General features: G+C 43.4%; 1 protein-coding gene across 1 annotated transcript; it reads right to left on the minus strand.

The window, feature by feature from the left end:
* Window positions 1–6: 6 nt before the first annotated feature.
* hdlbpb (high density lipoprotein binding protein b) lies at window positions 7–20,768 on the minus strand. The gene is made up of 28 exons (XM_005751529.1): window positions 20,681–20,768; window positions 19,156–19,235; window positions 17,302–17,403; window positions 16,904–17,055; window positions 16,504–16,719; window positions 14,749–14,955; window positions 14,301–14,516; window positions 11,706–11,912; window positions 10,863–10,970; window positions 10,441–10,545; window positions 10,132–10,210; window positions 7,891–8,030; window positions 7,697–7,801; window positions 7,471–7,584; window positions 7,311–7,397; window positions 7,071–7,202; window positions 6,098–6,316; window positions 5,792–6,013; window positions 5,481–5,699; window positions 5,083–5,224; window positions 4,455–4,582; window positions 4,262–4,366; window positions 4,031–4,165; window positions 3,577–3,720; window positions 3,313–3,492; window positions 3,115–3,231; window positions 2,216–2,374; window positions 7–2,126 (listed from the first exon to the last, which is right to left on the minus strand). The coding sequence occupies exons 3-28, from the start codon at window positions 17,375–17,377 to the stop codon at window positions 2,034–2,036; spliced, it is 3,807 nt and encodes a 1,268-aa protein (XP_005751586.1). The 5' UTR covers window positions 17,378–17,403; window positions 19,156–19,235; window positions 20,681–20,768; the 3' UTR covers window positions 7–2,033.
* Window positions 20,769–21,832: the final 1,064 nt, after the last annotated feature.

Genomic DNA, 21,832 nt, shown 5'->3' on the forward strand with positions numbered 1-21,832 from the left:
AAAACATGTTAGAAATCCATCATAAGCTCTTTAAAACTAAATATAACAACAACTGATATTATTTATTATGCAAATACAACAATAACTCACAATTTTGAGGGGTTACTCTCAACTTCTCTAAGAACTCAGGAAATAATCCACCACACAAATAAATTTTCTGTTCAGGATTTCATGTAAATAACTGTAATTTAGCATGCCGACTTAAATAATAAGTCATAATTTAATGTTAATAAACATTAAAGTCAATGGATGAAACATGTTTTTAATTATAGAAACATAATTATTTTGGCATTTACCAACACTGATGATTTAGGTCAGCTGTAGTATAAACGTTACACTGCGTGGTGGTCTAATAAATGAGCACTGTATAAATGTATACGACAGAAAATAAGGCATAGGTCCACTTTAAGTTGCTGATGCCGCGAAATGATGGCAGTGCCGCTCACGGCAGAGTCATCTTTAACTGAAGTTCAGCTGCAGTTCCTCCTGCTTTAATGGACAATCGCCTGCTCTGATTTTCTCAGCTAATTCTTAGCATATTTTCCAACATGATCAAGTATTCCTTTAAACCTCCAGGCACAAGCACGGTTTAGCTAAACTGCTTGAAGTCTGGGTCGGTTGTATAATTTAGCAACGAGCTCACATTTTAAGTCTCAGAACCAAAAAAAGGGCATCTTTATTTTTGCTACGAAATATCCGTAAAATGAAGCACCTGAAGGAGAGGAAACCAAAGTGCGGCTGTTTATGGTTGAGTTTTTTCTTTTTTTATCCTGGAACAGAGATGTCACTTTAAGCAGCACGTCTGAATTAAAGATGAGTTCAGAAGGTAAATAAAAAAGCAAACAAACAAACAAACAAAAAGAAACAAGAAAAAACCCTTCAGGATGAGCTCCGAGCAGACAAACGGACAAAGACCAAGTAAAAGTTTGGTTCAGCTTCTTTCAAATATACATCTTAACTTGCACGCGCGCACACGCATACAGAGTCTTTCAAATATACCAGAAACCAACAAGAAGGACAACGACAACAACAAAAAGAATAAGAATCCCACACAGATTTAAAAAAATAGCGAAAAGTTCTTTGTACACTTCGAACAACTAGTAACATGTTCTCACCCCTGACGTACAGCATTCACTCCCAGACGCAAGGTTGCAAGCTACAGCGAGTGCTTTATAAAAACGCATGGTCACAGTAGTTCAAATGAAATGGCTCCTTTTGTTTTTTTCTGAATAAATAAAACAGTTGTGACAAAACAAAAAAACAAAAAAACAACCTTCATTACAAAACAACCAGTGCAGGACTTCCACGTCTTCTGACTTATTATTTAAAAAGAACTACAGCAGCTGTTTGTTTTTTTTGCTCCCAGTTTGGAAATAATTTTTTTTTTTTTTTTTAAAGAGACTCATGGGTGGAAAAACCTTTCCTGAGCCCATCAACGCACGGATACAGCCCACTGCACCACATTAGCGAACTGGAAATGAGAAAGCTCTTCGTAAAAACCAGAGGAAATCTTTAAAAGTCGTCGGTGCTTACAAACGCTTCTCGCTCTAAAAAACAAAACCACACTCTCCTCTCTTTAGGTTTGCGTCAGGTACGTGAGGATGCCTCCTCGCTGCCCTCTGACAAAGTCAAACTTCTCTTATGTACCGCGCTGACGTGATGTCAAGGGGTGGGGGCGGAGTCTGGAAGCAGGAGGAGTAAAAAACAAACAAACAAAAGTGGTTGAACCGAGAGGAAGAGCAGGACGGCAAAACTATGGACAAAGGACTCAATGTTTTTTTTCTCTCGGGGGAAGGAAGAGGAGGAGGAGGTACTCAGGGAGACAGGAGGAAGAAAGAAGGAATAGTTCTCCCAGAATTCATTGTGGCTGGTTGTTAGGAGAACAGTGAGGAGGGGTGGTTCAGAGAAAGAGAGACAAAAGGAAGGTCACTAAAGAGGAGGGGAAGGCGAGCAGCAATTAGATTTGAGATTTGTTCTGTCTCTCATCGTCTACTTTACAGAAGTTTTGTTGGTTTTTCTCCAGATGAACAGCTTCAGAACTTCTTGGGGCCCCAGGCCGATGCCTGCTTTGGGGCTACGCCTGTCCCGAACGTGGGGAAATCCTCGGCGCTGCTCATGTCGGGAGCCTGGAAGGAAAACACACGGTCTGATGGGCCCTTACTGCACAGACATCCCTCCAGCAAAAGGATCATGTCATTAAACTAAGACATCCCACCTTGTTCCCAGCCGCGTTCCAGGGAGCGTCCCGCACCACAAAGCCCTTAGCCGGACCCCCGCTGCTGTCGTCCCCTCCACCTGCTCCGCCTCCCCCTCCGTAGCGAGATGGAGGCTTCATGTAAGCTGCCAAAGTCTCTGTCTCCGTCACGCTGAGCAGCTGAGAGAGATGAACAGAAGGAAAACTGCTCCTGAAAACAGCCTTTGTTGATGAGTCAGAATGATTTTCATTTCCTGGCCGGAATCCTGTGGATCTACTTGTTACCCCGAAGGCATGTAAAGCAATATATTACATTTAAAACATACTTACAAAATAACAGAAACATGATTGCAAATATACCACAAATCTCTTTATCTGGTACAATAACTCGCAAACCTCAACAGATAAAGTGTTTTTTGGGGGGGATTTCTGTCACAATTTATTGGAAAAACACATTTTCATCGGTGGGTTTTAATTATGATTATTATGCCTCAGAGTTCATTAATATCATGAATATTTCCTCAAATCCAACAAAAACAGATTTAAAAATACAGAAATGTAAAACAAGCAAAACAACCAGATTTAAATTTGGCTGATCTCCCCTTCAAGGTCGTCTCCTCTTGTACCTCTGTGCTGCTTTGAACCTCGCTGCTGTTCTTAGATCGCGTCCTGTTTCTGACTGCTAGCGCTTGACTGAGAAGCATGCTCGTCATGTTTAACCCTAGAACCGCCAAAGAGGTCATTTTGACCTCCTGTGATTTTAAAAATCATGCAACGCCGTTAAAGTAAAACCCAATCATCTCATATTTCATGACCTTTCCTAAAATGGGTTTGTTCATCACTGCTGAGGATGGAATTTTAGCCGCATGTGCAGGACGTGTGCTGTAACTGCATCTCTGTCTTATATTCAGTGAACTCACATATTCCTCCTCCAAGTTGAGCAGGTGATCGATGGCGTTATCAACAGTCTCAGGAAGGCCCGTCACCGTCACTTTGTCAGGCTCGTCCGACCCCGGCTGAGGGAACCGGATATCCACCTGAGAAACCAGAGGAGTGAAGATCACACATTTCCTCGTTTAACTTCAAAACGAGCGATCTATGAATCGATCCAAACCAACCTTGAACTCCTCCATCAGCTTGCGGATGGCTTTGCCGCGGGCCCCGATAATGCGGGCGTGGGTCCTCGGGTCCAGGTGAACGTCTTGGCTCACCATCTCCTGCAGCTCAGCGACAAGCTGCTGGATGGCCTGGCGCGCCTCCTCCACGTTACGCTCGTACCCCGAGATTACGATCAGATCCTGGGAGGAAAAGGAAAGGATTTGAAGTGATCAATGGGAACGGTTCGGCACAGAGCCAGGAAAAGACAAAAAAGGGAAACGGACCTGCTGCTCGTCTCCTTTGTCGGGGAACTGGATGCTCACGTCGTGGTCTTTTCTGATCTGAGAGATGACGGCTCCTTTGCGGCCGATAATCTTGGGATGAAACTTTGGATCCACAGACATGGTGACCTTGAAACTACGCAGGGCCTGAGAGGAGACAGAGCCACTGTTTTCTTTCTTTTTTAAATACATGTTAAAGAATAAGAGATACTACACACGCTACACATTCACTGCTATCAGGAAATCATGACCCCCTGTGGTAATCTCCTAACTTTAAGAATTAAACTTGTGGTTCCATTTTTTCCCCCTTTCAAAGTTTTTTAAAGAGGTTTGTCTAATCTGGATGGATGGCGTAATGATTGTGGATGATGAATAATCTGAAAATCTGTCGCTACGATCACGAGAAGCAAATGAAAAACTGAACTGTGATGATAAACATGACAGTGTGTGCTTGTACCCTGTCCTCCTGCTCGGCCTGCAGTTCTTTCACCCTCTCCAGCAGCCCCTGTTTGGCTCGCTCCACGTTGGCTGCCAGGCCCGTCACCTTGATCACATCCAGCTGCTTCTCAGGCTGCGGCACCCAGATGTTCACCTACGTACACAAAACCCCAAAGTTCACACGTTTGGAAAGCACGGGTATAGAAAGTCCCAGTAGATGGCACCAGAGAGCAGCAGCGTGTCGCCTTACCTCGTAGTCTTCCATCATCTTCCTGATTCCAATGCCCTTCTGGCCAATGATGTAGCGATGCAACTCATAAGACACCTCCACGTCCTCTGTTATGGGCACCAACGCCTGAAGGAGGAGTCACAGGGCATGTGCTCAGAGATATTAATGAACGTTAAACAGCGTCACATCTCAGCTTAATGAAGATAGCGCCTACCAGAAGGGCTGCTTTAGCCAGCTCACATTTCTCTGCCCGCCCAGAAATGGTGATGATGTCACACTTGCGGGGCACAAACTCCGCCTCTGGACTAACCTCACCGTTCTCCTGTGGCGAAACCTCCTGAGCTGCAAGTTTACAATGAGAAAAACAGGGATTAAAAGTTTGTATTTTGATATACAACTCTTAAACACTGATTTTTTTTATACATGTAAAAGAATACGAAATACTACACATGCTACAGACTCACTGCCATCAATAGATCGTGATCTGGTGGAACTTGAAGGATTGAAGAATTACACTCTACCCGACTCTGCTAGGAACAGCTAATTGTGTTTGTGTTGCCATCAGGGAAAGTGCACAGTGCTGTGCGACTATGCAGCGTCAACAATCATAACACTGACTGACCGTTATTTCTCCCATCTCTTCTTTGACATTTTAATTTCCCTTTATCAGCTGTTCTAAATGTTGATGCGGACAGATGAGCAGGTAGGGAGGAAACTTGAGAAAGGCCTGCTCATTTCTAACCTAGTGTGCTAAACCGCAACATAAACCCCTCTGCAGCGGCAACATCTTCACAGCAGCAGCAGGACGTAGCTGCGGGTGCACGTCGTGGGTCGTTTCTAACCTGCAGCGCTGTCGTCTCTCTCAGGGAACTTGATTTGCACCTCGTGCTCTCTGGTGATGTGCTGGATGCGGCAGCCTTTGGGGCCCATGACGGCGCGATGGTAGCGCTGAGGGATTGCCACCTCCACGGTCACCTGGGACTCCTGCTCGAGAGAGAGGAGGAGGAGGAAAGAAGAAAACACAAAAGGTGAGCACACCGGGAGCAGGTTCGATTCCAATTATAAATAATGAACTTATTGAAGAGTCCTTGAAATAACATCCATGTCTGTCCAAAGTAGAAAACTTGCAGCTACTTTTGACAGGATTTCTGTGACGTTCACACAGTCAGATTCTTATAAATCAGCTTTGACCTGAGTGCAGATAGCGACCGTTTGTCTCTACGCGTTTTCCGTCTCTCACCAGATCCTCGATGATCTCCTGGATGCGTTTCTTTGCGGCCTCCACGCAGTCCTTCGCTCCCTTCAGCGTGACCCGCTGGCTGTTCGCTCCAGTGCGAGGGAAGCTCACAGCCACGCCGCCGTACTCCTCAGCCAGCTCCCGCAGCACCTGTCCTCTCCGACACACGAAGTGGCGGTGATGGCGAACGTCCACCACCATCCTGTCCTCCACCACGTCGTCCTGCAAAGGGAGACGGCGAGATTGTTGATTTGAAAAATCAACAATCAAGACATGAATTAAATGGTGATGTTTTGTAGGACAAAGGTCGTCACCAGATTTTTGACCAGACTTTCCAGCTCCTTCTGGGCCTGACGTACGGCTTCTTCTTTCCCTACGATGGTGATCAGCTCCTGCTCTGTGTCGTCAGGCGACGGGAAGATGATCCGGGCGCCCGTCCGGTCTCGGACGCGGCGAATATTGGCCCCGCCCCGTCCGATTAAGAACTTGTGGTACTCTGGTTTGGCCTGCAGCTCAGCGGTGAAGTTGTTTACTTGCTGCGAAAGGCAGAGGACGGGAGGAGGATGTAAGTATTTAAACTTTTAGTCACCTCTTCTATTTATTCGCTCTTTCCTGCTCACCTTCTCTTCCGCCAGCTGCAGCAGCTGCTTCTTGGCTTTCTCCACCTCACCGACGGGCCCTCTGATCGTGACCTTGTCGGAGCCGGAGCCCTCAGAGGGGAAGTGGATGTGGACGCCGCCGCAGTCTTCCATGATGGAGCGCACGAGGCAGCCCTTTGAGCCAATCAGAGAGTTGTGCAGCTTGGCTGGGATGGTGACCTCTGCCTCTTTAATGTTGGCCTGGAGGGACGGAGAGGGACAGGCTGAGATTTTCATGCAGTTTAAAAACTGACGACAAAGACGAACATTTTAGAAGACGTAATTAATTCCCAACAGAGGAAACCAATAAATATTCAGTCCATCCACCTTCTGCTGCTCATCCAGGCTGGGGTTGCAGAGGGCAGGTCTGAGCAGGGAACCTCAGCCACCTCCTACAGCTCATCTGGGGCGATACGGTGGTGTTCCCAGGCCAGCCAAGAGATATAATATCTCCAGCTTCTTTTAACAAAGAAATCTTAACCCACTGTCATTTTTTCCTCTTTTTAATATTACTTTGGAGAATTTTGTACCCTTCTGTGGGATTGGAGAGATGATAAAAAAACAAGAGAAAGCGAATTTTGGCTCAGAACCATATCTAATAGTTCATCTCTGCATATGTGGTTTCAAAAAGTCGAGCGGTGTAGGGAGAATTAAATTCTGCTTTTTAAGTCTAGAACTGCCATAATGGCAAAGATGCCGTTTATTGAAGAAGTTAAGTTTATATCGACTCTTTAAAATATAAAATAAGATTAAAGCCAGCAAGCAACCCGCTGATTTTCCTAATGCAAGTTAGGAGTGTTTTTTCAGGTTAACAACTCCACTGATCGTCTATGGATATGACTCTAATCGAAAGATTTAATAAATTATTCATCCAAGAAACAAAAAGAAAGTAGATTTTAAAAATCTATTTTCTTCAAAACTCTTCAAACATCAACCAAAAGCAGCCATGTCTCACCAGCTCTCTCTGGATGGCGAGGATTCGGTCTCTGGCCGCCTCGCAGTTGTTCTTCTTGCCCGTGATGACGATCATCTCCGAGTTACTGTTCTCCGTTGGCAGGTCGATCTTGGTGTTGGTCTCTTCGCGGATCTGGCAGTGCGAGCGTCTGCCGTTAGTTTTTGTCTTAAACGCTACATTCTGATCTAATAATTTTAGGAGTCAGATTTGGACAGAACCTGTAAAAAAAATAAATCTCACCTTCTTAATGTTGGCGCCCCCTTTGCCAATTATGTTCTTGTGAAACTGCTTGAAGATGGGAACGGAGAGCGAGAAGCTATTTTCAATCTGCGAGAGAAAGAAACCTGTGTAAGGGCTGAGGGACAGGGAGAGGCAAGACGACAAAAACAGAGGGTCGTACCAGGTCAGCAATGATTTTCTGGAGAAACTTGGCGCATTTCTCCACCTCATTTTTTGGACCTCTGAGCTGGACGATGTCGCTCTTTTGCGACGGGTCGGGGAAATTGATAATGACCTAGAAGGCAGCGAGATGATAATCACCAAATTACATTACAGCTGAGTCAAAACAAATCATTGAACGGTGACGACAAGGCCAGACAAAGTCTCGGGTCACAGAGGACGTTCACCTCGGGAAACTTATCTCGAACTTCTTTGATTTTTTCTCCTTTCTGTCCGATGATCGTCCGGTGAAACTTCTGCTCCACGATCAGATCTTTGGTGCGCTCGTTTTCCTTGAAATGACAAAAACGTAAGACATAAAGCTCTTTATGTCATCTGGCTCTATCAAACCAATGAACCTATGCTTTGAGTCCATTCTCACCATCCTCTGAACCATCTCCATGAGCTCTCTGCGTGCCAGCTGTACTCCTTTAGGATCGCCCTCGATCCGCACCAGGCCACTTCGCTCAGAATCCTGCGCGATTCGAACAGACACCTTGTACTGCTCCTTGATACGATTTACTGTAGTGATACAGGGAAAACAGCAGAAATGAAATAAGAGTGAAAACCTGACATCACCCACTCTCACACCGGCACACTCACACTGAAACACAACCTGAAGAATGTCCTTCTTCACTGCCCCTAATACTCTAAAGGAGACAATGATTTAAAAAACAAACATCAGGACAAGTATCCATCGGAGTATGAATGTGTGTCAGTGTTAGCTGGTAACCACTTAAAGCAGAGAAGAAAGTGCTTGTGTGAATGGGTGAATGTGGCATGTTGCATAAAGCGCTTTGAAGGATCCGGGAGAGCAAAAAGCGCTAAATAAGAATCAGTCCATAGAGAACTATTTCTCTTAAAATGTTTAGAAGAAAACGTGTCCAAAAGGCTTTGAAAGTTGGTTCTTTTTGTCTACATGCAGTGTTTTGAGAGGGAGAAATGTTTTGTCATTCATCCAAGCCTGAAGTTCAAGCTCCATAGAATTGTACTAACTCTGTTTTGTCTTATATAGTACATGTTTGCACGTTTTAATAAAATGCTGCAACCATTTCCTATTTATCTAACAAGATATAAAGAAATGAAGGATGGAAAAGATTTCTGCAAGACACTTTAGAAGCTAAATCCATGTTTCATAGCGTCTATCCACCTTCAGACGTTTCCAGGTCCAAACTCAAAACAACACCGTGGCATCGCTGAGAGTTAAAAAGTGTCTAAACTCTTTCATCTTTAATAAAATGATCAGTGTGGCTGCTCTACCAGGTGTAACAATTAAGTTTAACATCCACGAAAACAGGATTAATGAAGCTTAACAGAGTTAGAAGTTAGCAGGGAGTTAGCTCGCTAGTTTTCATATAAAGATGATATACCAGGTTCTGACTGAGGGATTTCTGTAAAACTAAAACGTACAGCTCTGCTATCACTTTGGACATAAATGAAGACAGAAAACTAAACAGCAGTGACTTTTGTAGGGTTACCGAAGTTGGGCTAGCTATAATGATGTGCTACGTGGTGGCTAGCTACACAGCTATGGTTAGGATAATATAAACACCTGAGCAAAGGGAAGTGGGAGGATGAACGCTAAATTTTTTTTCCTCTCAAAAAAATTAACATGAGGGTTCCTGATTGTTAGGGACAAATGCAAGGCAGGAAAAAGATGCTGAAAATTGACCAAACTTCAGAAAAACTGAGACGATTGATCATCAGCACGAGGTTGGTCATCAACATACTGCTGCGTGGTTTGGATTACTCGCTATGACAAAAATCCTGATCCTCAGCTTCATGTACTCATTCAAGTCTTCGTTAGCCTCAGAATGACTCTTTTCTGACCTGTTCAAACATCTGGTGGCAAACCATGGGCCGATGGGCCGTAGTTACATCGCAAGGTTTTAAAAACTCAGCTTTTTCTGCTGCAGATGAATAGTGGTAATAAAAACTCAAAGAGGCCGACAGAGATCATGGACTATTTTTAGGGGCTTGTTCAGATTAAACAGAACAAGATACAAAGCATTAAAACATGTTAAAAACACAACAGCATTAATGGACGCAGTTTGGACCTGGAAGCAGGTCTCATACGTCATCACTTAACAGCCAGATAGGATTCATGCTCAAAGATGGAGCAGTTTTAAACCTGCTGGAGAACGCTGATGTGCTGTAGGTAAGAGCCTGGCATCTGTTATCAAAGACTAGCTCTCATGATGAAAATCAGGTCACTAACACCCGACTCATGACTCACAATCCAGTTCCCTGCTTTACAACACAAACACTGCAGGAAGTCTGAGATCAGCGACAGCCACATGACAACTTTTCAGTTTGAAAATCACTCAAAACCCTGAATTTGATGCTTTCCATTAAATATTCTACCCCAGGCAGCATTTGAATTATCTAAACTAAAAGCAACTAGAATGACTGACAGGAAAAATCTAAATACATCGATATGTGTGGATTAAATGATCATTACCATTATATAAAACATGAAATAAAAGCACTTTTAAAAACATATTCTTTGTTAGTTTTGCAGGTAGGGAGACAAACTAATGAGGTGCAACAAGGGCTCCACCTGGGAGTATGACAGATTTGCTACAGTTTAGTTTTCAGGTCAGGAGTAAAGCGATCGACTCACTGTTGGCTCCGTTCTTTCCGATGAGGTGTCTGTGGAAACGCTGATCTATGTTGATTTCGGTGTAGTCCATCCTCACCAGCTGGACACCGGGTAAGAAAAAGGAGATTTGGATTTATAAATGTGAACCAACACTCAACCAATCAAACGTGATTCTCTCTTATCTCTCTTCAGGTCTACCGAACCATAAGTGTGTGCGGCTCTTCCAAAGCTTTGTCCAACACAGCAATATTTCTTTCAGTGACAGAAGACAGTACACGTCATGTCTACCGTAGCTTTGTTGTGTTGGTGTACGTGTGTGTCTGCACTGACCAGGTCCTTGATGATCTCTTGTATCTGGGCCTGAGCCTGCTCCACCTCCTCCGTCGGCCCTTCGAGACTGATGCGCTCCTCGCCATCGGTAAACTCTATGTGAACCTACACACACAGACAGGAATAAAGGCAAGCCAGTTAGGACGTTTCCCCTTCTGTGTTGATTCTTCCATGCTGTAATTCATCTCAGCTGACGTCAAGTTTCTAAAATCAAGTGTCCTCCGCAGTCACTTTTCTCTGTCTGTGTTTTGTCCAGCATTTTTTGCTTTACTGGTCCCATTTTGCACAACAACTGCTGCCGTAACACAGCCTCCCCCCACAAAGCTTTCTGTCACGCTGCAGGAGCAGGATGTGAGACTTCTGTGTTATCTCTGGCTTTTACCTCAGATCACCCCACGCCTTCTTTGTTCTCCTTTCCTTACCCGTGGTAGCTGCTGTGTGATCCGCCCGATGTTCTGTCCTTTCTTGCCAATGATGAAGCGGTGCAGCCAGGCGGGGGCAGTCACCTCCACCACCATTACGCTCTTAGCCTGAACGGGTACAAAACATTAAAACCATGTTTGCACTGACAAATCACAGAAATAGTTTTTCTGCAATGGCTTAGTTGCAACTTAAAATAAAGGGGATATATGGGGCTTTTCCTTCTTTCCATATTAAATATTTAAAATGAGATCAGTGTACATGCAAGTAATCCCTGTGAGCCAAAGCTCAGGCTTCAGACTACTCTACACGCTCAGTCTCCAATGCTTGTACCGAGCTGACTTCAGCTCACCACGGATTTCCTTTTATGGTCACGGAAGCTAAAGCAGCTTGTTTCAGACACAGGGTGAGGTGGAGTACGTATCCTGACCTGGTGGAGCCCAAAACCAAAGTTTAAGCAAGACTTAAAACCAGATGTTGCTATAGGACTTCTGGATTGGCCAACAAATCCATCATAAATGTTTGCCTCTAATATTGATAAACTACATATAGATTAATCATTGCCCAACTCTCCCAATTTCTTTCACTGTAAACATGTGGATGTGATGTACTTGCTGCGGTTGTTAATCTTGCTGCTCTGAACTATTAAAAATAAATACATCTAAACATAAAGTCTCAAAAAAAAAAGGAAATCTAGGCCGTCTGAGTACCTCTTGGATGTACCCTGTAAATGCAACTTCAGGGACTTTTATTCTCTACATTTCTGCCATAACAAAAGCTAATTACATTAAGCAAAATGCAATCCCCATCTCTGTCCTTTAATTACAGTTTTCTCGTGTTCTCACCTTGGCGTAGACCTGTGTGAGTGCTGGTCCCAGTTTGTCAGGCTCCCCTCTGAGGATGATGGTTTCTGAGCTGGAGTCCAGAGGAGGCATCTCCACCGACACCCCCGTGGCCTCCAGGATCTCCTGCAGGGTGTTGCCCTTCGGACCTATGATGTACTTATGCTGAGACTTCTTCACCTCCACAGAGATAGTCGTGGTCTTCCGCTTCTGCGAGGAGGACATGGACAAGTGATAAGACAATCGTGGCGAGAGGATGTGGGTAAATCGAGAAGCTCGTTGAGGGATGGATGGAAACATAAGAGGAGACAGAAAGAAGAAAGAAATCAGGGAAGCAGGAAGGAGATGGGAAAAGTCAAGTAACAAAAAGACCGGACATAACCCAGGGGAAGGAGAAGGGAACAGAAGGAGGGTGACTGACAGATGAAAGTGGGAAGGCAGCAGAGAAAGTACATTTGTTTTTGCTAATCATATATATGCACTAAATGACATTAGCATTCTCATCCTGTTGTTCTCTGGTGAAATCCAATTTTCTCTCGTCATTATCTCCGGCTTGCTTATCATCGGAGCTCATCTGCTACAAACACGCAGTTCCTCTGCTTCACCCATCCATCTCACAGAGCTTCTTTAAAGTTGAGATAATGCACAAACTCTAAATAACCTCCTTAAATACAGAAACACATTAAATCAAACACCTTTGGTACAGATTAGCTTTATGGTTCATGGGATGGAGCGAACAAGTAAAACAAGACTGGTGAAACAAAATAACCACACTGAGCTGCCTGCAGTCATGCGTGTCCTTCAGTAAAACCTTAAACTAAACCGCGCGCTGCTTTCCCACAGCGAGTCGTTCAGGGTAACAGAAACACCCGAGCGTCTAAAATGTCAATGCAAATTTAGCCCGGATGAAAAAACTGGCACAAACGACTGAAAAAAGCAAATAAAAATCATGCATGAAACTAACAAACACGAGACTCCCCTTTATTAAGTATGTGATCCTATTTTTATCATTTGCTTTGTTGTTTGTTTGGATTTCTGCAAAATCGTAAAAATTTGATTATATTCTGAGGACAAATGCAGCTGGAGTCGTTATTCCTGCTAAACTGCTTGCAAGTCCACTTGAAATCTAACGCACATGCATAGTTTGCATATTGTGATGTAAATTTTCTCTGGACAAGACACAAAGACGCACAGGACCAGTGTGATGACCGAACTTGCTTTACTCTGACCAAAAGGCCCCTGACATATACGGAAAGTCTTTATTTTATATTTTTGGCTTGATATTTTTGACTCTGTGTTTTTTAAAAAACAAAAACAACAACAAAACAACAACACGTCATCATGAGTACTGATGCAAATTAACTATTTTAAGCTCAATGACACAAACAAGTGGACCACAAAAACAAAAAGAGGAAAAAGAAAGGCATTGATGGAGCAGACAGAATCGGATGATTTCCAATCAGCCACTCAGCTTCCCATATGTCCAATAATGAGCCAGTCATGAATTTGAAACACATGAACAGCAGCTCAGAGAAATAGTCACATGAACGCTCACAGCCACACGCTAGCATGCTGTCGGCATAGAAACGCTTCACTTTGAGCGCGTACACAAACAAAGGCGTAACTGTGAAAACGTTTGTAACAGCACAACCAATGACACACTTAAACCCCCCCCCTCACCCCGCTTAACATGGATATTTTAAAGAAGCTGAATTTTTTATTTTAAAGAACCTGACATTTGTCCTTTTATATAAATCTGTTACACCTGCTTTTATTGGGTAAAGGTGGCTATACAGCAGCTCATTGCACATCTATAAAATACAGAAATAAAGAATAGATATATCAACTAATACAAACAATATAAAAAAAAATGCAAAAAAGGCAGCATCATGGGTACAGAAAGGTCACAATTCTAGGGGATACAATTTACAACCATACATGATCCCACCAAGCAGCAGACATCAGTGGAGGTCGTTTTCTGGCTCAATCGCTTCGGACAGTAACGGCCTTTAAGAAAATTTCCCTTTCTCTCTAAATTTGGTTAAAAGCAATCAGTGAAAACTGTTCAGGCCATTACAAAGATTGACTTTAATCCATCTTCAACGCTGACTTCCTTTATTCTGAACAATTTTCTATGGATCTGAGGTTTAAAGTTTGTCTAGTCAACAAATAATGCTACAAAACCTTTAAGGCTAAATTCAGGCTTAAATTCAGCACACCCAGAGCACCTAGCTGTCATCTTTAACTCAAACACGTGTCTCTGTTTCTTCGAGTACCACATTTGACTGATGCTTTGGTAGTCAAATGTGATCAGACAGCCGCTCCACAAACACAGACTAGTATTACCAAGAAATAATACAATTGAAAAATACGAATTTAAATATGAAAATGTGTCGAGCCAACAAAGGTCTGGGTTTCAATCTGCTGATCGTCTGGGCAGTTTGAAAGGAGGAAGAGATGACCTTTGACCTTTTAACTCAATGTAAACATAACAGGGCATCTGATTTTTGGGGGATTTCTGACCTAAGAGGACTTAAAGTCGCTCATGTCCCATGTCTGCAGGATGGGGCATCAATAATCTCTGGAAAACAGTCTCACCTTGTCTTCGTAGATGGCTCGGATGCGGCTGACAGCCAGCGCGACCGCCTCCTTCTCGCCGGTGATGACGATCTCGTCCTTAGGCAGGCTGGACGGTGGGATGCTGATGCGGGCCCCTGTCTCAAGGCTCAGCTCCTGCACCAGCCTGTTGTGGGCTCCGGCGATGAAGGGGTGGAAGGCTTTCTCCAGGGACAGACGCTCCACCGCACGCTTGTCCTGGTGAGTGGGTGAGGAAGAGCAGGAGAACGACGGCAGACAGAAGAGTCGATCAAACGTGACGTCATGGTGATGGTTCAACACGATTCAATATTGAATAGTAAGAAACAATTTAGTTCCTAATGCTACTGTTTGTGCATCTTTTCACATTGCGAGACCAATTAGTTTCGGTTGAGCAGAAATTAGTTATTAAAACAACCCCCACCCCCCAATCCACCCACCCATGTCTGACCTGCTCAGCAGAGATCAGCAGGATCTCATGGCGAGCCTTCTCAATTCCCTCCTTGGTGCCGGTGATGCGAATGTTGGCGCTGGGGTCGTCCGGGCGTGGAATAGCAATCTTGGTGGCAGTCTTCAGCTCCAGCTCCTGCAGCTTCTCACCGTTCTTCCCAATGACAAATCGATGGTGCTCCTTGGGGATGGCGACCGTTGCCGACGCCTGGAGGAGCAGGAGAAAGTTTTCAGGAGCAAGTAAGTTAGATTTGTAGTGTTTCCCAATGGAAATAAGCCTTCTTATTTATCAGGGTACAGCAACAGCCACAGAAATCCCTTTTAATTCTAATGTTGGTGGAGCTTTGTGCACATGTACAGACATATGCAGAAAATACCTTTTTTTAATAGTCATCATCTACCAGGGAAAGTAACAGGATGACATAAAATTCCTACTATCAAAGTTTTCTTTAAACTTGGTAAAAAGCATTCGACCTTGAAAAGAGAACAGAGAGCCTCTGCACTTTTTTCAACCAGTAACTGCAGCTCAGCTAAAGGGCTGCACCTCAGTGCACCAACTGAAGTGGAAATCAGCATGTTTGCTGCTGAGGCACAAAGGCCACCCCTGGGAGCTGATGGTCATTTTCCGGCTCAACTTTTTGTCCTAAACTGGCCTGATAGGATTATTCGAGCCGCAGCCGGTATTTGCCCTCCGTGTGTGTCTTTGGATCACGTTTCAACATTACGCAGAGCGAAACAAAAACATTTTTTAGCCACCGGTTACACTGTTCTGATGTTTCTGCTTCACAGTGATTTTTGTTCAAAGATAGATGGCTGCGTATTCAAATTCTTTGCTGCGGGTTTAAGTTTATCTGAGTTTCAGAGGTTTCACTGTTTTTGCAAGTCACACAAGAATGAATAACAAATGTAAAGCCTGCACTGCACAAATACTGACAACAGACTGTCTTCTGATTGGTTGCCCCTCACAAACAAGAGGTTCGAACAGCAGGCAGATGGAACTCCTGTGCTCGCGGCCAACGCTGTGTACCTGAGATGACCATATTAAGGATATCCTGTCTCTTTAACTTCGTACAGAGCTGGGGTATTAAACATAAGGCCTGAAGGCCAGAATCGGCCCAGCAAAGACTTCAATCCGGCCCACTGGAAGGCTTCAGATAACAGGAGTACATCGATTTTGAACAAATGAAAAAATTTTCCCTTGCGGTATCAATAAAGTATCAAACTATTGTCTTAAGATTTGCAGATTTTCCTCCTGATAAAGTTTCCACCTGCAGCGTCATTCATTCCACACCAAAGAGTTTAGTAATAGATGAACAATTAAATGACTGAAAAGTTCCAGTTTTTCCAGCATCTACTAGAACTTTTTGTTTTTCTTGTATGTGTTATAAATACAGCACACTCTGGGCAATGAGCTAACAGAGTTTTACACATTTATAACGAGGAGGACCTCACACATACTGTTGAAATTATTCTTTTCTGTCTTTTTTCTTTAAAAAAAATTAAACGTAACCATCTCATATGTTGAGTTAAATCTCTTTATACTGACAGAAAGGGCAGTTACGCTGACCCACTATGTAAAATGACTTTAACATCCCTGTGTTAGAGCATTAATAACCTTTTGCTCACATTGATTACTTGTACACACTCTGACCAGCTTTTCAAACAGAAAGTAAAAACTTACATATATGTATATCCTCCCAATATTTTCCAAATCCAGATCACTTAATTATACTGTAAGTAGTACGAGTGCATTTACCTGTGTCTGCAATCGAGCTACGATTTCTTTGCGAGCCTTCATCACGGAGTCCACTTTGCCAGTGACCATGATGGACAGGCCCTGGTCTTTGGCCAGAGACAGCTCGATGTGCGCTCCCGTTCGCTGCATGATGTCCAAGCACACTTTGGCCTCCTCGCCCTCCCCAAACTGGCTGTTGTCCTTGTAACGACGCTCCTCTAGGGGCACGTGGAACACCTGGGTACAGACGAGTTGAAAGTGTTTTTTTCTTGCTTGTTGTTCCCAGAACATGCATCTTTCATTGGACCTGCTCTACTGCAGCTAAAAGGCCTGAGGCTAAATTCAGTTACAGCCATCGTCATTAAAAGAGCTGAGAAATGCATTCATTCACTTTTAACAGTCCCCACAGTGGGCTCCTCACCTGGGTGATGACAGAGGCTTTGATGGGTCTGATCTTGCTCCCCCATGCCGAAGGCGGCTCTCCAGCCTTCTCCCCTGGTGCTCCCTTCTCCGGCAGTGGAGGGAAGGCCTCCAGATAGGTAGGGATGTAGGCCTCATCCTCCGGGACGCAGCCTGGCCCGGAGAGATAAAGATAAAAATGGCAAGGAAGGAGTAAGAAAACAGTATGTCTAGGGAAGGATTGTTAACAACAAAGATACCAAACAACAATAAAAATAAGCCTGTGTCAAAAACACATAATGCACATATCAGAAAATCTAAACACATTAAACTTGGGCTAATAATTTGCTCACTAGTTTGGGCTCGTGAGGGGAAAACTCTAGCAAGAATAAAAATAAGTGGGAAGGTGCAGGTCGTTACCTGTGATCTCCTGGTCCTTGAGACCACTGCGATGCTCTGCAAAGCTTTCCGGGGTCAACACTGCCACTGAGCTCATGGTTCAAGACTTATTCCACTATTCCACTGAAACGGAAACATGGGAATATTGATTTTTTTTTTTAAAGAAAAACAATAAATCAGAACCTTAGAGGAGGAAACGCACTGCTGTGTTTTCATGAAATCTCAGACTGATAAAGCACTAACTACGATCAAATTGCTTTCACATTGTTTCCCTCCCTGTGCTCTCTAGGACTGCTTAGAGAAGGCCCTGAAGAACCACACTCCCTCTGTGGCTCTGCCGCGTTGCACCGATGCTGCACGCTGCACCTGAGACGCTCCAATTAGCACTTAACAAGCGTCAGATAAACACACAGTGCTGCGAAGCCTCGGGGACGGGGTTATCACAGGTCAAACGCGCAGAGATGTCCAAGACAACTGCTGCGGACATTCCTCGTGATGCACTATCACAGGTCAGATCTGCTCAGCTCGCATCACAACAGTGGGTCCCATAGGATTGTGAGTCCAAAACATAACCCACAGGACCTCCAAGATCTCTGCTAACTCAAGCTTCGAGGGGTTCATGCACAACTAGACTAAAAACATCGATTTATCTAGCAGCACATAAATAAAGACGCTGTTTTGGCGGGTCTTTAAAGTCGAGCTGCAGCCTGTCCTCTGCATTTAACACACACACAGTGGACAGCAAAGAGATGGCGATGAACTTAAGTGGCATAAAAAGAGCGCTTCGTTCTTGCTACAAGTATTCTAAAATGTGTAATCAAAACCTTCAAAGAAGCTGTCAAATAATACTTATTTGGCCCTTGAGTTAATCCACTACATACAAGTCATTTTAAGTCATTTTAGCTCCTCTCACTTTGAGGCCATCCTCCATTTAAGCCACGTTTCTTCTGATTGGCTGCCCTTCATAAAAAGTTTTAAGCTTTCTGAAGACTCTCTGAGCTCACAGGGATTAGCTGCACATATGCTGCAACTTTGACCATGTTTAACATCAGCATCCTCTGCTGTCACAGTATATTTACACCCACAGCAGGCTAAAGCTACACCCCGACCACATGAGAAGGTGACAGCACCCCATTTCTGCTGCGATGTCCAGAAACTCAAGGACAAGCCTTCGAATGAGTTATAGAGATAGTCATACACTTTATGCAGTTTAAAGTATAAATATTAACATATTAAAGGAATGCAGTTTGAATTAGAAAGAATGTTAAAATGTAGTGTACTTTAATCACTTCTATTGTAATCTGAGATAAAATGTTATTGAGGAGAAACATATCATTTCATTTATTTTCGCTGCAGCCATAAAGTTCTTTATGCGAGGGGGTGAGGACGTGGGGGTGAGGGGGTGGCAGGCACTGAACTCTGTAACTGTGCATTTTGGGAACACTGATACAGTCTTGTGATTAAGGGGAATTTTTATTTTATTTATGGCAACAGAGCAGTAAAATAAAAATCAGTGAATACTACAAGCACACATTTATGAGTCCAATTAGCAGCTGAGGAAGTTAATCTTACAACTTTTGTTGAGTTGTTTTAAGACAGTTTTTGTTTTGTTTTTATCTTTCCGGTAAAAATGTAAGTGATTGGGGTTTTTTTTATTGTTTTATTATCTAACATCTATGAAGCTCTCCAGTCGAGCTTTCTCTCCTTAAACGTGACTGTGTGCTCTCAGGGATGCCATATGAACCAAGCTCTTCAAGTCCACCCGCATTGCAAATGATCCAGCAGTTGTACCCTCTAAAGACAAAGCTGTGGAGGACGTGATCATTCAGAAGTAGTATTGTCTGCCAGAACTGTAGAAAGAGAGCCCAGGCTTACCTGCAAAAGGTCAATTGCCAGAGAGTCCGTCCAGTTAGCGGCTACCGTAGGCGCTTCAGTGTGAGTGTGTGTTTCAGCTCCTGGATGCACAGGAAGGAAAATAAAAAGAAAGAGTAAAAGTGAACAAAGGTAAATCAAACAGCTCTACAACACGGAGGCTGGGTAAACACCCACACTGCACTGCACCTTATACCGTCTCGAGCTGATTCACTCTCCTCCTCAATTCCCTCCCTCTCCTCTGCTCTCTAACAATCCTCCCTCTGAGATTTCACAAATTCAACAGCTAAGGAAACCTGAGAGCAAACGCTTCCAAACACCACATGTGACAAAAAATAAATTAAAAAAATAGATGTCCCACTACTTTCCTTTTTTTTGCACTGTAAGCAAAGCTGCAGTGTCTCTTGAAAGCGTGTTTAATAGCTTTAGTCCAACAGCAACCAGCTGGTCAGATACAGGAGCAGTGCCATTTTAAATGTCATATTTCAGGATCATATTTGTGCGGGATGGAACAAGCTAAAAGAGCAATTACAGCATAATACCATTTTAACACTGACGTTACTTAAGGGGAAATAAAAGGGATACTTAAGTGGCAGTGGGATCTTAAGATACCCTCAGACTTTACACAGTGGGAGCAAACATAAAAACAATCTTTTGAAGAGCTTATAAATTATGAACGTGCAGCACTCTTACAGATAAAACTATCCGAGACACAGTAATGTAAGCAGCTGAAATTAGCTCCTCGCTAAATGCGTCTTTACACATTAATGAAGCAGCAATAATTAATGGAGTTACAATGTAATGTAACCGTCTAGGGTCATTTAACTTCAGGTACATTTTGGAGCTATTACACAAGTGTTTTTTTTACCACAGTGAACGTTTTAAAAGCGGGACTTTTGGCAGTAGATGCGCTTTCCGTTATGGTGGTGGCGGTGCTTCGCAGCACGCAGAGGGTTGTGGGGGTTAAACGGGCTCCCACTGTGGGTCACCACCTGCTTCCACGATGTTAGTTTGCTAACATTAGGCGAGAAAACTAGAAACAAACGGAGGAAATAGGAGCACCGTTATAACTATCAGTTGCAGCAGCTAAATAAAAAAGGCAGCCGTACACGGTGCTAGCTAACCGCTTCGCTAAACGCACCTTTCTCCAGCCGACTGATGTATTTCTTGCTAGCTTGAGGACGCACTGCACGGCTGGTCCTAACTAACTAACATCGGTTAAAAGCAAACTAAAGGTCTCAAAATATTAGTAAGACACTTTCGCTGAGCTAACACGCATCGCTTCGCGCCGACCTCAGCCAGACATGATTAGGCGCAAGGACTTTCTGATAATCGGCTAAAAAACAAGCCAGGCGGACGGATAACCAGCTCCAGCACGCTAGCTCTCGGGACGCTAACCTTGCTATCCCCGGCTGCTTGTCGCTTGCAGGCGAACCGACTCTATCGCCACCGTAACTACACTTTAACTCCCCCAATGCATTCATATGTGCATTAAAAAGTAAAGATAAAATAAACCTAGAAATCCTACCTTTCAAAGAGAAAATCTACCAGAGGGTGTGTGTTTGACAGGTGATGGTGTAAACACAGATGTGATTGGTCTAGGAGCATTTCCTCTGCCGGCGGAGTGATACCAACCAAGCGCTGCGACTCAACGAGTATAAAGGAAATGCCGCAGTATCTTTGCGCGGCACGAGCATCCCAGTTAAATAGGTCCTCGTGAAATTAGACTCACTTAGCTCATTTGACTGTGAAATTTAACCGCATGATATTTGCATATGGTTTTCTGATTGGTTAAAAGTAATTTAAAAAAATGTTTGTATGTTATTAGCCATTGCAGCTTCTCACGTCCATCAAACTGACCGGCTCTACTTCTCATTCATAATGGCTAGCATGCTTTTCAGGAGTCGGCGCATCATACTTTTCCTGAAGTCTACAAATGTCTGACCTGGAGTGCAAAAACGATCACGTACAACTAAATAAAATACTGCTGTTTTTTGTGTTTGGTTTTTTTTTAATTTTCCAAATAAGATAAATGTCACTTTGTGTGTATGTAAATCATGTTTAAAGGATATTAAGTTATTTGGTTGTAAGATAACTTAACATTATGGATTTTCAATAGGTCAAACTTTAAACTAAAACAGGTTAGGTATAGTTGTGGTTGGAAATTTTCATCCATGAATGCCATGGTGACTTTTGGCTTTTTTCCAGGGTGGAACGATTGTACAGGATAAATCTTAATTAACTTTAAAAATCAAAAATTGGGTGCAAAAGTTTGAATTTCTTTTCCACACAGAATCAAAACTATACATATGGGCTCAATATACATATGTCCCTACAAATATTTGGTTAAATGTCCCTTAGTAACTTGCACTTCAACAAGATGCTTTTGGTAGCCGTCAATAAGCTTCTATTATAATATAAATTAATGTTTTTATTATTAATATTATCTTTTATGGTCAGGTTTTACGCATCTGTTGATTTGAGATGAAGTAAAAAAAAATTGGAGGTAGTCCTTCTTCAATATTCCAGCCACTTTATCCAATGTATCAGTAGCACTGACAGCAAAACAGCTCCAGAGAACTATTTTACCACCACCACCGTGCTCGACAGCTGGTACAGTGCTGTTGTGTTTGAAAGCCTCACATTCACTCCTTCAAACATACCTCTTGTCATCGTGAAC

Source organism: Pundamilia nyererei, unplaced genomic scaffold (assembly GCF_000239375.1).
Source record: "Pundamilia nyererei isolate P.nyererei 1_Seehausen unplaced genomic scaffold, PunNye1.0 scaffold00315, whole genome shotgun sequence".
NCBI lineage: Eukaryota > Metazoa > Chordata > Actinopteri > Cichliformes > Cichlidae > Pundamilia > Pundamilia nyererei.

Bases quoted from the DNA above. Each gene is read 5' to 3' on its own strand.
- hdlbpb (XM_005751529.1), bottom strand. From the start codon at position 17,377: ATGAGCTCAGTGGCAGTGTTGACCCCGGAAAGCTTTGCAGAGCATCGC. The intron at 7,585-7,696 runs GTGAACGTCCTC...GCTGCCTTCTAG, and splicing joins TTCGAGATAAGTTTCCCGAG to GTCATTATCAATTTCCCCGA. The intron at 7,203-7,310 runs GTGAGATTTATT...TCGCACTGCCAG, and splicing joins GGGGCGCCAACATTAAGAAG to ATCCGCGAAGAGACCAACAC.